General features: G+C 35.4%; 4 protein-coding genes across 4 annotated transcripts; 3 read left to right on the top strand and 1 right to left on the bottom strand.

The window, feature by feature from the left end:
• The first annotated feature begins 273 nt into the window (after window positions 1-273).
• Window positions 274-2,412, top strand: LOC145620111 (uncharacterized). Its single transcript, XM_081674758.1, has 5 exons — window positions 274-522; window positions 612-1,001; window positions 1,275-1,367; window positions 1,967-2,034; window positions 2,283-2,412. Exons 1-5 carry the CDS (start codon window positions 274-276, stop codon window positions 2,410-2,412), a joined length of 930 nt encoding a protein of 309 aa, XP_081530884.1.
• Window positions 2,413-3,613: 1,201 nt separating this feature from the next.
• LOC145619505 (uncharacterized) lies at window positions 3,614-5,344 on the top strand. The gene is made up of 2 exons (XM_081674208.1): window positions 3,614-4,440; window positions 4,821-5,344. The coding sequence occupies exons 1-2, from the start codon at window positions 3,675-3,677 to the stop codon at window positions 5,189-5,191; spliced, it is 1,137 nt and encodes a 378-aa protein (XP_081530334.1). The 5' UTR covers window positions 3,614-3,674; the 3' UTR covers window positions 5,192-5,344.
• A 94-nt stretch (window positions 5,345-5,438) lies between these two features.
• LOC145619506 (metacaspase-1-like) lies at window positions 5,439-10,817 on the bottom strand. Its single transcript, XM_081674209.1, has 6 exons — window positions 10,691-10,817; window positions 8,514-9,391; window positions 7,119-7,446; window positions 6,678-6,789; window positions 6,131-6,316; window positions 5,439-5,658 (listed from the first exon to the last, which is right to left on the bottom strand). Exons 2-6 carry the CDS (start codon window positions 8,983-8,985, stop codon window positions 5,599-5,601), a joined length of 1,158 nt encoding a protein of 385 aa, XP_081530335.1. The 5' UTR covers window positions 8,986-9,391; window positions 10,691-10,817; the 3' UTR covers window positions 5,439-5,598.
• A 1,126-nt stretch (window positions 10,818-11,943) lies between these two features.
• Window positions 11,944-14,996, top strand: LOC145620929 (DNA-directed RNA polymerases II and IV subunit 5A-like). Its single transcript, XM_081675671.1, has 5 exons — window positions 11,944-12,068; window positions 12,837-13,048; window positions 13,169-13,348; window positions 13,805-13,918; window positions 14,581-14,996. The coding sequence occupies exons 2-5, from the start codon at window positions 12,848-12,850 to the stop codon at window positions 14,704-14,706; spliced, it is 621 nt and encodes a 206-aa protein (XP_081531797.1). The 5' UTR covers window positions 11,944-12,068; window positions 12,837-12,847; the 3' UTR covers window positions 14,707-14,996.
• Window positions 14,997-15,267: the final 271 nt, after the last annotated feature.

The raw sequence follows: 15,267 nt of genomic DNA, 5'->3' as shown, positions 1-15,267 counted from the left end.
TGAAAAGTTTTAGAAGTTTATGTCTGGTAACTTAATAATATTCCTTGTGAAAATACTCTCTTTCCTTGGTTGTAAACAAATTTAACAGCTGTTAATTCAAAGGCTAAATTTGGTTATTAATCCTTGATTCCTTATTATGTGGAATATTTTACCTCCTTAGTCCAATCTTAGTAATCCTGATAATTATGATTAATCAAGTATCAACCAAAATAAAACTTTAGGCCATATGATTAGAACTTCTGGGTTGTAATTGGCCTAATTTTAATAGAAACAATGTTTAGCCCCACAATTATTAGATCCTTAAGCTTCACGGCTTCAAGGGACTGGTGGTACCGGCTTAACTTCTCCCATGCTGGTCTCCGGTCCGTGTCGTCAGATCTTGGGGATGGAACCATTATGCATTGTTGGGTTCCTAAGGTGTACAAGCAATCTAAGCCAAACCTTCTGTTGGTTCATGGCTTTGGTGCCAATGCTATGTGGCAATATTCTGATACAATTGATCATTTCATCCCCAAATACAATGTAATAATTCTTAGCATCAAAACTCATTTCTTTATTATCATTGTTAATATAAGTATGTATAATTTGCATTCATAACATTAATTTTGCAGGTATATGTACCAGACCTCATATTCTTTGGGAGGTCCTACACAACCCAAAGGGAAAGGTCAGAAAGTTTTCAAGCAAGGTGCTTGATGAAGCTAATGCACATACATGGAGTACAAAAAGTGAGCTTTGTAGGTATTAGCTATGGCGGTTTTGTAGGGTATAGCATGGCATGCCAATTTCCGGAGGCAGTGGAGAAGGCGGTGTTGTGTTGCACCGGGGTTTGTATTGAAGAAAAGGACTTGAAGGAGGGTTTGTTCAAAGTTCAAGACTTGGATGAAGCTGGGAAGATTTTGATGCCTCAAAGTACTGAAAAGTTGAGGGAGTTGATGAGACTCTCCTTTGTTAAACCTCCCAAGGGAGTGCCTGATTGGCTCTTGACCGACTTCATAAATGTGAGTCTCAAAATCCGAGTTCTAATACCTATGTCCACTTGTGTGTGTCACTTAATTTGTGGTTATCCGAATACCCGTTACCTGTAATCACTACCTTTTTACTCAACTTATATATATATGACTTAATAGGCTGATTAAAAGAATGACATACACTTAATATTTTGACATACAATACCAAGGAACAAGAAAAATGTATGCTCATACAATAGGCACATGGTGTTTGTGATCGACCGGGCGTTAATGACTTATGTAAATGTCTAAATGATTATGCAGGTTATGTGTAAAAATTATGTGAACGAGAAGAGAGAATTGATTGAAGAAATACTTAAGGATAGGCAACTCTCAAAATTGCCAAAGATCCGTCATGTAAGTGATTAACCGCTTTAATCTTTCTGCTTGCCACGTATGTATATGGTATAACCCCTTTTATTTTTTATTTTAATGTACATGTTATGTAAAATGAAATATGCAAATGGATCACCAATAATAATGAGGGGTACACTAAGGTATGAATGGTTTGGGCTATCAAGTAGGCCTGTCGAGACCTTTTGGGAACTCCAAGAACTATCACAACACATAATCTTGTCAGTTTTGAAAATGTTTCCAAGAAGCTAAATTTGAAGTCAATAATACACAAGATCGGACCATTTTTTGGAGATTTTGAAAAATAATGCCGAAAACTCAAATAATGATAGAGGATACATTATTTTAGAGTCATACCAATGATACCATCATATAATGTTGATTGGAGCCAAATATGGGCAATATAGTAATATCCAATAACATTAAGGCCCATGGAGGCTTGAGCAGACAATTCTAATCACAAAAATAGCCTCCCATGATTTTATGGGATCCATGGAAAACACCTCAACCTCTTTCCTTTCCAAGCCGAAAAAGTAAAAATTTGTCCAATTCAGTTTATTTCCATTAAATTTTCTGACCAATAAATTCAATGTTGAATGCAGCCCACAATGATAGTATGGGGAGAGCAAGATCAAATTTTCCCTATAGAGTTAGGATATCGATTACAACGGTATGCTTCAATACTTCTTACTTAATGCTTGATTTTTTTATATAACACTGATGCTTAAGTTAAATGCAACATATTTAGTTTACTCCATATTATCCATTCCTACATAATCACTGGTTTTAAACCAATACAAGCAATTTTATTTTTAGCATCGAACCTTCAATGACCTGTGATGTACTCCCTCTATTTTTAAATACTACGCATTTGACATTTTTGCTTGTTTGATCGCAATTGAATTTGTGTACATACAGGCACTTAGGAAGTAACGCTCAGCTAGTGGTGATCAAGGAAGCAGGGCATGCTGTGAACTTAGAGAAATCAAGGGAGTTTTTAAGGCATTTGAAAACATTTCTAAATGAATCTCAAATGATCCTTCCTTAGGATCCTACCCTCGACAATAGCAATTAAAATTGATAATCTTTGTACATAACAGTAGCTAGAGTTGAGCATCAGATTTTCCAAGCTACAAAGTCTTTGTACTCAACCTCCTTCACCTATTAACTTTTCAAGGTTAGATGTACATAATACACCCTATCTACCAATTGTTCGCCCCATAAATAAAAGTTACTTTATTAAGTTTTGGTTGAGTGAAATTGATGAAAGAGAAAAGTGGTGGGACCAAATAATGTTACCATATACTTCCTCCGTTTTCTTTTACTTGCAACACAGCCTTGTGGCACGTGTTTTGAGGTCGGGTTTATGTAAAGTAAACGGACAAATTTTTCATTATAATTTTTACAAATGATACTTAACCCTATTCTAATTTTCGTGTAAAAATTATATTGATAAAATCGCTCGTTTACCCTCATTAATCATCTCCTAAAACTGCGTGCTTAAAAGGTGTGTTGCAAGTAAAAGAAAACGGAGGAAGTACATCTTTAATATGGAGCAATCTTTAAGGGACGGCTCAAAAAAGAAATTAGGTCAAACAAAAAGGGACAAATAATGGAGTATGTGAAATTGCGAATTAGCTAAATATTCACAAGTAAATCTTCAAAAAAAAAAAAAAAAAAAAAAAAAAAAAAAAAAAAAAAAAAAAACACAACATTTGTTCAATTGTATCCTGGTCTCAAGTGCAAGCCATAATTAACATATCACACATACTAAATTACTAATATACATGCACTTCATTGAATTAAATTAAATTAATCATCCATTGATCTATAAGCATAATAAAAATTGCAATTTACGTATACCACCTAGAAAAATAAACAAGATATTGGTCCAAAGAGATTAAATTACCAACATACTCGAAGTATAATGTAAGATTATGCTATATACAACTATACAAGAAGTCAAGAAAATTTAGACAATACATACAATCCTTCAATGCTAAACAAGAAACCTTATAAACATCAACGTTGTTAGACTTGGATTGAAAGCTACATACTATATTGGAAGATTTAGAACCATATACACGTAATAAACATTCAACGGTTTAAACAACTAAACTAGTACATATCATAATTCCAACTTTATTCATTATCATAATTCCAACTTTATTCATTATTATTTGTCCACTATTTCAGATCACCCAATTTATCAACTAACCTCTCTTTAATTTCCCTCCATTCTTCCTATCTTCATACAAAATTTACACCAGAACCAAGAAAAGGTAAGCAAATTAAGACATAAGGGTGGTTATGGAGAGCTCATCAACCCCTCTCATACTGCTTCGCAACCTCGTTGTGGCTCCGCTGTTTTTGTCAGCAGACAAACCTTTCATATTTCTCTTCCATAAAACAAAACTTGTCCGAATCCTACGTTATTTTTTTGCCTTCGTTTTCCTTTTCATCCTCCACCTTGTCCACTCTCTTCCTTTGAGTTATCTCCCCTTCTCCTCTAGGATTTTAGTTAAACATAGTAAATATGAGCAGCAGCTGGTAGATAGCAGCAGCAGCACTGCTACTGGCCGAGGTGGTGACACAGCCATTGCTCGGGCTATCTACCAGCTGCTCTCTCTTGTAAACAACATCCCCACTAGCTCAAGGAAGTATGAAGTTGTACGTTCCTTGGCGGAGAGGCTGATCAACGAGAACCTTAAGGAAGGGTCTGAAGCCCTAAGACAGGTCAACTGTCTTGTTCTATCTGAGGTATTTGACAAGACACTTTCCCAACTAGAAGCCACCTTGTTGGACCAACAAAAAAAGTTTTCCCTTGGTCCAGGGAAAGGTGATTTTGGGCTCAGTAGAGTTGTAAGGGCAGCCAAGGGATGGTATCAAGTGAAAGAGGGCGATGATGAGCCCGCTATGGAAAAGATGGCAGCCGAGTTGTTATGGTTAGCCCATAAAATGGAGGAAAGTGGTGGCGGAGAGGTGGTAGTGGAGAAATGGGCTTGGGTTAGAAGGTTGGGATGGTTAGCTTTAACAACTGAGCCAAGGGTTCAAGCTTCATTGGTCAAGGTCACAGGTATGAATGAATTACTTGAGGAATAGTTTTCCCCTAAATACGGTTCTCTTCCAAAGAATATCCTCTCTTATTGTTTCTTGGTTGAAATTTTGGTCCAAGTTTTATGTGGTTTACATTGATTGGTTTCAATTTTCTTGAGTTTGGTTTACTTTGCTAGACAATAGATGGTTTCAATTTTCTGGTTCACTTTTTTAAACAAGATTAGCTCATTGTGGAATAGCACAACGAAGTTCTGCTCAAACAAACACAGAATAACATAATCTAAACACACATTAATGACTAAAAGATTCATAATAGTATGGCAGAAAAGAGGAACTTTAGATAAACATTATTCCTGCAATCTGTATTCCTCAAGACTTTTAAACTCTGAACTTCTGCAGCATTCTTGATCAAGCATGCCAAGGATATGGGTAAAGAGCAACAAACTGAAGGAGGCAAAACAGAGCAGCAAAAGCAAACTAAAATGAAGATGTTAACAACATGGCTTCCTTTACTGTGTCAAGCCAGCAACGGGACTGATGCACCAACCCTTAGCACCAGTGAACGAGGAGAGATTGAGAGTGCACTAGAAGAAATAATAGACATGATTGAGGAAGAAGAAAATCGGGAGAAAGTGTTGTCTTTGTGGCTCCACCATTTCACTCAGTGTTCCTCCTCAGATTGGCCTAACCTCTATGGCTCCTACTTAAGGTGGTGTGACATATCTCGCAAGAATTTGCTCACAGCAGAACAAATGGGGAAAGTGCATTGATGTAAATTGTGATATAGCAACTCTACAACAATGTGTACTAGGAGTCTAGGAGTAAGTTAGATTGTTAGGCATTCAAAACTCTAGCTTATTGTTTTTTCGCAGTCCTAATATTAAATCTTCAAGTCAATTATAAATCATCTTCTTTAAAGACCATTCCAGCAATTAAATCTAAAGGCAGTTTCAATGTCTCATGGTGTAACCTGGCAAAGAGGAGCGAAAAGAATGCTGTTCCAATCCGTTAGATTAATGAATAATTAGTTGGTAACTTAAACGTGATACAATGACATGTGTCAATGATTATAAACAATTAGAAAACATAATACACAACATTTTCAACAAGTATAGGTTTCTTGTTACGTAAAGAATAGCAGAGAGCTTGTTCAAAGCTTACTTTCTCATTGCAGTGATCACATGGTGAACTTCGTATTTTCAACATCAAAAATTTCAGAAGAAGATAGTTGGGGCTCCTGCAGCCAAAAACTGAAAAAATCAATAAATTTCAAATAGACTAGAGAGACCATAAAACAAAAGGATGGGAATGTTCAAATCAATCCAAGAGTCTGAGAAAGAACTCATGTAGTGTCAAACTTCCAGCATCAATAAATTGCTGGGTGATATCACAAGTACATAGCTGATCTTGAGATCTTCATAACATCAAAACTTTAATTTAATTGAATTTCTGAACATGAAATTACTATATATCCGCAATTGCATTTATGGACTATAATTTAATTGGTTTGACAGAAATCAAAAAATTAACAGCAGTACCATAACAATTATCATCTTTGAATTATGGAGTAAAATCAGATGTCTTACTATATTGAGTTCCTTAGCCAATCTATTAAAATTAGAATGCTAGTTGATAGATTTTCAATCTAAGGCCTGTCGTTATAAGGGTAAAGTATCAAATATGTGGGGGATTCGAAAGAAAAAACCTGCCTGTGATATTTTGCGGTGTAACAACTTATCAACGAGCTTAGAACTGATGCATCTTGATGCAAAGGCCTCCAGAATAGACTTCCGTACAGAATATAAGAGCTCTGAGTACGTCAATTTGGGTTTATTAAGAATAGCTTGGATGAAACAATGCGTCATGACACCACTCATGCCCTTTTTAGTCAGAGCCTGCATACATAACCAAAAACAACTTGTAGAGAAAATAGAAAGGCAAACTGAATAGATTCTAAGTTCAATATAAGAGCAGTGTAGGGTGGATGTTAGGATGTGCAAGTCTCGAGTGACATCCATAGTAAGTAGCAATGTACAGAAAGAAAAGCTAAAGAAACAATGCATTCAGGTCAAACTGACATATCGTAAAGTCTATAGCATTTGAATATGATCCAACCTACAGGAATTACCAGCACATCACAACTGCAATAACGAATCAGAAACATTATAAACAAGAATTCAAATAAGTTTGTGCGCAAATTTTAAGCAAGAGCAACAAACTTGAATAAAACAAAAGAAAGCATAATCCTATCCTTACGTTGCTGTCAATAGCCATTTCATCATCACGACAAGCACTAAAACAGATGGCACGACCACCCCTTGTACACTTCTTAGCTCCAGAAGGAGGTCTATTGAGCAACCACTTCCTCCTGTTTATATGCAAGGGACAGCCAAGACAAATGTTGTTAGATATAACACTACTTTATCACCCAGGTACATCCAATTTCTATCTAGACCTTAAACAGGGATCAGCAATCATCTGCTAGTTTCAGTATAATGGAATCCGTATATTAATTTGCAAATTGAATTTGCTCTCAAAGCATTTCCCTTAGCCTGGAAGTACAAATAAGTGGCGCAAACTCCAAAGAAAAACATAAAAAAGTGCTTGGGGCACAAATATATACTCTACTGTACATGAGGTAAGCTTAGCATAAGCATCATCAGAGGTGGGATTTGGGAGCAGATGTTAGATTCTTACCCAGTCAGATCATACAAATACTCGAGATCAAGGATGGTTCCACTATGACAAGCATCAATGATTGCATGAAGTGTTACCCCCTTGACTAGAGGTTTAACTATCATGGTGTTGATATCATTGTCAAATATCATTCCTTCGGTCTCGAAGTCAACAGGGCACAGTGTTTCATCAAATCCATCAAGCTCATCGTTGTCAAAATCACGTTGACGCAAACCATGTCCAGAGAAATAAAACACCAGTGAATCCCCTGGTTTGCTTCCTTCAACAAGCCATCTCAAGCTTTCTTCCATGTTTGCTTTAGTAGGCACTCGATCAAGATCATTTCCCTCTAGTTAGTGTTCAATACAATGATAGCACCAACAATCAGTCAGCTATTCAAATTGAAGCTTTGCTTTTGACCAGAAAATCACAAGTAAGAACCCTATAGTCTGTAGCTTCTTAATGTAGCCCATTTGCATTTTACTGCGAAAACATTCTCATGGACTAAAACGTCTAGAGAAATGCATAGGCATGTTTCATAAGATAATCCCTCCGTGTTTTTTTAAGTGATACATATTCCATTTCCGGCCGTGTTTTTTTAAGTGATACATTTCCTTTTTTGGCAAAATAATACATTAAAATATTATATCTCTCTCCTCTCATGGTCCCCACCCAAACCCACTACTACTTTTTTATTATATCTTTCCTCTCACATATATTATTTTTCAATAAACTATTAACCCCATTATCTTTCTTTAACAATTTTTTAATACTCCACTACCTCACTTACCTCTTATTTTATTTAAGTGAATTAAATTGCCTAAAACTATGTGCCAGTCAATATGTATCACTTAAAAAAACACGGAGGGAGTAATCGTTATTGTGGTGTATGTAGGCAAGACAAGGGAAATCCAAAGTGAAATTGAATCAAAACATGATGTTAAAGCTTTAAAGCTAAATGTATAAATCACATCAGTAGATACTACCAATACAATTATTTGCCATGCCCACAGATTTTGTACTTCACACCCTCTTCATAGTATCAGGTTAACACTTCAACTCTCCCCCCCCCCCCCCACCACCACCACACACACACACACACCACCACACACACACAAACACACACACACACACACACACACACACACACACACACACACACACACCAACCTAGTATAGCAATCAAACAAGGCACAAATTCATTGCCTGACATATATATTTTAAGCTGATTCTTATAGTATAGCAAACAAACAACCATACCTGTTCCTTCGATCAAATACCTGCAAATATATTTTAAGCTGATTCATATAGTATATCAATCAAACAAGGCACAAATTCATTGCCTCTATCTAAGAGTGTTGCCTGAAAGAGTTGGCATTTCATGAACAATATTATGAAATAATAATTTCAAATTACCTGTAAGGACTCTAATTGAATGCTCTGGAAAATGATATCGATTCAAAAGAAGCTGCTTTATATTGTAGACATCAGTGAGAGTTCCTCTCAGCTTGTTTTTCTGCTTCTTGTAGCTCACGCCACAGATTAATGCTCGTTTCCCAGTCCTTGCTGCAGAGATACCTCTAGGGCATGCATTTAATATTGTAAAAGAAGCTTTTGGCCATTGGCTTGCTGGAACCTTATATTCCGATGATCCTGAAGTGCTTCCAAGGTTGCCATTTCTATAAGTGCCAAGGTGCAGACTAGAACTTTTGATATTTTGCAGCTGAAAATCTTTCCGAGTTCTGTTCTTCAGAATATTAGTATAGTTTGTGACTTCACATGTTTGTATAGGAATTACGGTATGGCATCTTGAGCAACAAACAATACCAGCCCTTTTGGTGGTAAAATGCTCTAGCCTACAATATCCACATTGGATTGTACTGTTCATTTTTAGCTACGAAGCACAATCAATGAATAATGATGGCCAAGATATGCTATATGTCGTATGATTTGAAGAACAAACATGAGGAACTATAATCGAATCTTAACTTCAAAGCCAATCATAACTTGGTATACCTCTGGCATTATGCTTTCACCTGGAAAATTAGATAGCCATGTTGTCAAAACATACATGATTAGATGTTATATCCCACTCTTTTCCTTGTTCATTTTACGCATCAGAAGGAAAATGGCAGCATTATTCGACTCGTTCCACCACCATACTTTTTTGTTCTGCAGGTATTCTGACGAAGGAGCAGTACTTTATAAAGTCGCTCGAATCAGATGCTCCACTCTGTCTCCAGCCCATGAAGGTTTCCAGTTTTAAGGTCTTTGATACCCACTTATAGAAAGACCTGCAGCATAAAGAAACAATGCAATGTTTAAAGGAAACCTAATCAAAGTAAAGAGGCATGTTATATTTTCCTGGCCCCCCAGATCTCACTTGATACTTTCAATTAGTATAAAGAACCTTTTTCGCGCCAATCATGTGCAACATTGCACAAACAACATGCAATTAAATTATAATTATGCAAGTATTCACTGAAGCTAATGCGAACTTCCATTCCACCAATATTCCATTGCACTGGCTATGTAGAGTGCAATAGGCAATGCAATAGAAGGATAGTTTATGAACATTGGAACACAAGCTACCAGACATAGTACATTTTCAAGATTTAAGTAAAAGTGTCATCTACTGCACAACAATTAACTTCAACGACATCATCAGCTAATCATAATTCAAGCTCTGCCAACTTACTATACTCTCTCGAACATGACCATCCCCCTCCCCCTTACTTTCCCCTTCCTAGTTCCTAACCCGGGGTTAAATGAAACAGGCTCTCATATAGGGACTATGATTAACTCTAACAACCTTACAATAGTTTTTTCAAATGAGAAATGAAATGTCTGCAGCCTATGAATTAATCATTTACATAACAAAATCCAGTCTGAAGGATAATGAACAGAAAGGGTAGAGCTACCACTTGCAGATAGCTACATTGTGAAACAAATATACATATAATCACCCATTACAATATGATCAGCATTAACAAGCTAAATTGTTGCATAGCTATCACCACACTACTGTACTGCAAATTACAACTACAACGCGCTTTAGTGCTTTACTAGCAACATCTTTCGAGATCCAAATTAACCAAATGTGCATAGCCTTACATACCCCTGAACTAACCAGAATATGCATCACAGCACAGAAGATCAGAACTAATCAAAAGGGTGATATTTTTAATTAAATCGACTACTTTTATACCATCAGTATAATCCTTAAATTACCCTCAAAATGTAAAACCCCAGTAATTTTTAGCTTAAAATTTGACCCATAAATTGAAAATAAATCACTTTAAATTCCAAAAATAGCAAATTCAAAGTTCACAGTTATTAAAAGCCTAAAAAATCAAAAATCAGAATCAAAGAATCAATAATTTCTTTTCTGACTTTTGGGTTTCATAGTACGATTCTTCCTGCTAGCAACCATTAATTAAGAATCCAAACTTTAGAAAAAAAAAGACCCATATTTACATCACTTTTCCCTCTTATATTCATACACTGAAATAAAATATGCTAAAATTAGTAAAATATACAAAAGAAACACATAAAATTTTCAAAATAATTAAATAAAGCCGGAAGAAATCTACCTGATGGTGACCCAGGAGATGCAATGAGGTGAAATCATCAAAAGTTTTGATTTTGGGTTCGACATTGTCAATTTCAGCAGATTGCAGTGGTTTGGATTATTTAGGGAAAATGAATAAAAATAATACGAAACCTAACAGATTTAAAATCTGTCTCCTTAACCACTCGGACGTAACGATATTATTTTCACAAGTTTTCGAAATTATTTTTTTGTATTACCTAGTAATTTTTAATAATAATTTTTATATTTTGGTTTTAAAAAAACCTGTCGAGTCGAAAGTCGAAACCTATCATAAGTCAATTTAATCCAGGTTAGCAGGCTAGGTAATTTGGAAGAGCTATACGCTTATACACAGTATAATCTTCCATTTAAGTTTTAAGTGTTTTGCCTTTTGTTTGTTAATAAGTGCTCTATCTTGACTTTTGCATTATTCATCCAAATATCAACTTTTTATATGTGAACCTATCGTTAATTAAAAGATATGATTGGTCAAAATAACACATTAGTAACTATACAAATAGGAGTGCATCTAGGCGCATAGGGTCTATGCATTTGGCATGTACATAGGAGGGTAATTTGGGGTTTGGTGGTACGTTTTCTCTCTTGTGTTTGGTACTATGATACATTTTTGTGTACTACTATACACGTATATTATACCATTAAAGTATAAGTTGTTTGAATAGTATTTTTTATGTACCATTATGCATGGAGTGGTACATTTTGTCATTATATTTTCCACCCTCATGTTCCCATTATTTACAAAAATGACATTCTATTGACACCCTTAATACATAAAGTCTATACGCCAAGAGTTTTTCTACAAATATAAGTATAGCACTTATTAAAAAGTTAGAGGTGATCAAAAAAAATTGTGTCGGGCCAGGCCTTAACATGATACCTCGTGCCCAAACCCGCGAAAAAGTAGCGGGCTTTTCAGACCGAATTTGAGTTTTTTTTTTTAACTAAAACTGTATTTTTAGGTTTAAACCTGTTATATTTTCAGACCGAATCAGGCCGGACCGATGTTGATCGCCTTATAAAAAATAGACTTAGGCACGTAGCCTTACCTCCTCTTCCTAACCCTTGTAAGGTTTGTCCCTCCCTATCAAGAATTCATAATAGGTCGACTATATATATAGACCCGCTCTATTTATTTATTAGACGGATCTAACCAAATTATAATTGGGGTGAACCCAGGGTTTTTAATGGGCTTTCCAACCTATTGAGTTGCTGTAATTGTCAATATAAGAAAAACAAAAATCCTCCTCCTGCCCCCTCTCTGTTTTTCTCTCTCTCTGAGTTCTCCATTGAAGCGCACTTGACGCTCTTCATTGAGGCGCTTTCTAACACCTGTGTCCTCCATTGAAGCAGCCTCTAAGGTAATTTCTGTTTGTTTTTGTAATCATCATATCAATTTCACAATCTAGGGTTTATCTATTATCTAATTTAATTTTATTGAATTGTCTGTGTAGTAAGGTTAGGGTTCGAAAAATTAACTATTGGTTCTAATTACTAAGATTATGAATGATCATAACCAGCGATTATGTTGTTAGAAAACAAAACTATGAGTCTAATTGTTGATTGAATTATGTGTTTTTTCGAGCCTTCTTTGATAATTGAATCAAATATTCCTAAAATTTATGTGTGTTTTCGAGCCTTATTTGATAATTGAATCAAATTTGGCTGCTAATGTATTGCAGGACCTTTATTGTTAGGATTGAACTATGAAATTAGACCTTGGTTTATGGGTTTTCTTTTCACTATAGTTCAACAAGCAGTGTTTGAGCTCAAAGCTTTGGGATAGTAATCTTCGGTCTTTTTCGTGTTGTCCGATTTTCATTGAATTAAAACAATGACTATACAGTGTAGTTGCCAAGAGCTCATGCTACTGAACTTAGAATTCATCATCTAAAATTAAAGTCATTAGCATTCTTGCCAGACTAACTTAGATTATCATGAATTTTCACCTTTGGGTAATTGGGTCAATAGTTGGATTTTGTATGTAGCTCTCCGGCAGTAGGGGTACTAACTACTAAGAACTTTCGCGTGTCAAATTGATTGATATGAGATTTTGATGAAGTTACTTATTCCGCCTTTTTTTTTTCCTTAAATGGTGGAAAATGTTATCAAGAGTTGCTTTCTTGCAGATATCATTAAAATGGCTTCCTCAGATGAAGAGATAACTAGATTATACAGAATTCAGAGAACAATAATGCAAATGTTGAATGACAGAGGTTATATTGTGGCTGATCATGAGCTCAACATGTCAAAGCAGCAGTTCATTAGTAGATATGGTGAGTTTTTGAAGAGGGATGCTCTTTCTATCCAAAAAAGCAAACGAAATGATAGCTCTGACCAGGTACACCTCGAGTTGTCAACTGATAATTTTTACATGGCAAATATGTCTTGCATTTCCAGATATTCTCTTTGTTCTGCCTTTATCCAAAAACTATCAGCTGACGATTTTATCCTTTTGCAGATATATGTTTTCTTCCCTGAGGAGCCTAAGGTTGGTGTTAAAACAATAAAGAATTACGCCAATATTATGAAAAATGAAAATGTTCCAAGAGCAATTCTGGTGGTCCAACAGAACCTGACTCCTTTTGCCAAGACTTGCATAAGTGAAATGTCTTCAAAATTCCACCTTGAGGTTTTTCAGGTTAATATAACCCTTTTGTTGGTTTAGTTCGTACTTGAATAATCTATAAATGAAATGCATCTTTCTACGTTTTCCAATTTTATCAAGCTCTCTTGTCTGTAGTCTGTACTGAAGTAGTCATGTGCTCACCTGTTGCTAATGTCATAGTGGTCGAGTCAGGACTATACACCATACTGCCCATTGTTGCTGACTGTTGAATGATAGCATGGATCATTGTTTACAATGTCTTATTTTGCCCTATCTGTGATGCTGAAAGGCCATAGCATTTTAATTTATAGCTTGTAAGGATGTAGCATTTTATCTACCCATTCTGTGATTATCTGATGATCCTTATGTTGTTAGTTGTTACACTATGAAAACTAAGCTGCTAGTGGAGTTTTCTGTTGATTTCATGTTTGGGTTAAATGTATGAAAACGGTTTGTCTGTATTTCGTAACATGTATGTTTCTGCTTCAGGAGGCAGAGATGTTGGTTAACATCAAGGAGCATGTTCTTGTTCCTGAGCATCAATTGCTAAATGATGAAGAAAAGAAGACCCTGCTCCAAAGGTACACCGTCAAGGAAACTCAGGTCAGTACATTTCATGCTAGTATGTTTTTTTTTTCTATTTTTATCTCCTGGGCTGCTGCTATGGTGCAAAACTGTGAACTAAATCTTGCATGAAATGCATGTGAGTGATGTGAGTAAAGCATTCACAAATTTTAACCCTGTGTGATATATATTGCATATTTCTTTATTGTTTTAGTCCTAAAGTATATATGTTGGCGTAATTCTTGATTCTTTATATAGCTACAGCATGACAATAAAAATACGCAAATTTAGATTGATAATTGGAATTTAAGATTGAGAGTGACAAATTTGGGTTGAGGAATCAAAACTTTTTACAGGCCTTCAACTTCAATATTTGTAAATTTAACAACCATGAAGCTCAATACATGGACTCACTTGTATCACAATTTCATATTTCGATATGAATATATCTGTAAAAGAGTTCATCTTGAGGACCCATGAACTGGTTGGTCTCACTTAGTAAAAGACAACTGGAATTTTATATTGATAGTATTTATGTTTTTTATGAAGCCTGCATTTCTGAAAATATCAGTGTTTCAAAATACCCCATATTGTTTTTATAAAGCCTTGCTTGCTTGGATATTCTAATTTTCACCTTTGTTCAGTTATGAAGTAGCTTCTGATTTTTTTTCTTTGCCTTGTGTTTTGGCTCCTGAGTTCAGCTACCAAGAATTCAGATGAATGATCCAGTGGCAAGATACTATGGACTTAAGCGTGGACAAGTTGTGAAGATTATTCGCCCCAGTGAAACAGCTGGAAGATATGTCACATATCGATACGTTGTATGATTTATGCCGCCTCACAAACATATTTCAGAATCTACCATACCATGTTATTTTTGCTTTGCTTCCTGGAATTTCTTTTGACACCAAGATTGGAGTCTGTAGTAACAGTAGTCCATGGTATGGTTGAGTTTGTCATCCTACAATACTAGTGTCCAGAAGGTTTATTTCCTATTGCAATGATCTGCCAGGTGAAAGTTATACTAGCATGGTATTAGTTAAAAAATAGTAACAACTCATCCTAAACTTAGCTTTGTGTAATTGGAAGTTATATATCCATCAAATTTTAGCTCTGATTGTTTACTTGCTATAATTCATATTCATATTATGCCTTCTGATGTGCACCAATCAATCTTGGCTATGCCACCCATTGCATGCTAGATTGCTAGGATTCTTGAAGACCTTGATATACGCTTTTGAGATCTTAATGTACACTGTTATGAGTACTAACAGCCAGTTAGGTAGGTGGCATAATTGATAGTAATGGAAATAAGTACATAAGTTTTGTATGTAAATTCTACTAAAGTAAAAAAAAAAAATTATGTACAGATCGAAAAGTAGTCGAAC

The sequence above is a fragment of the Chenopodium album genome, chromosome 27, assembly GCF_948465745.1.
Source record: "Chenopodium album chromosome 27, dcCheAlbu1.1, whole genome shotgun sequence".
NCBI lineage: Eukaryota > Viridiplantae > Streptophyta > Magnoliopsida > Caryophyllales > Amaranthaceae > Chenopodium > Chenopodium album.
Note: the sequence above shows the minus strand (reverse complement) of the source record. Positions and strands in the feature narration are given on the sequence as shown.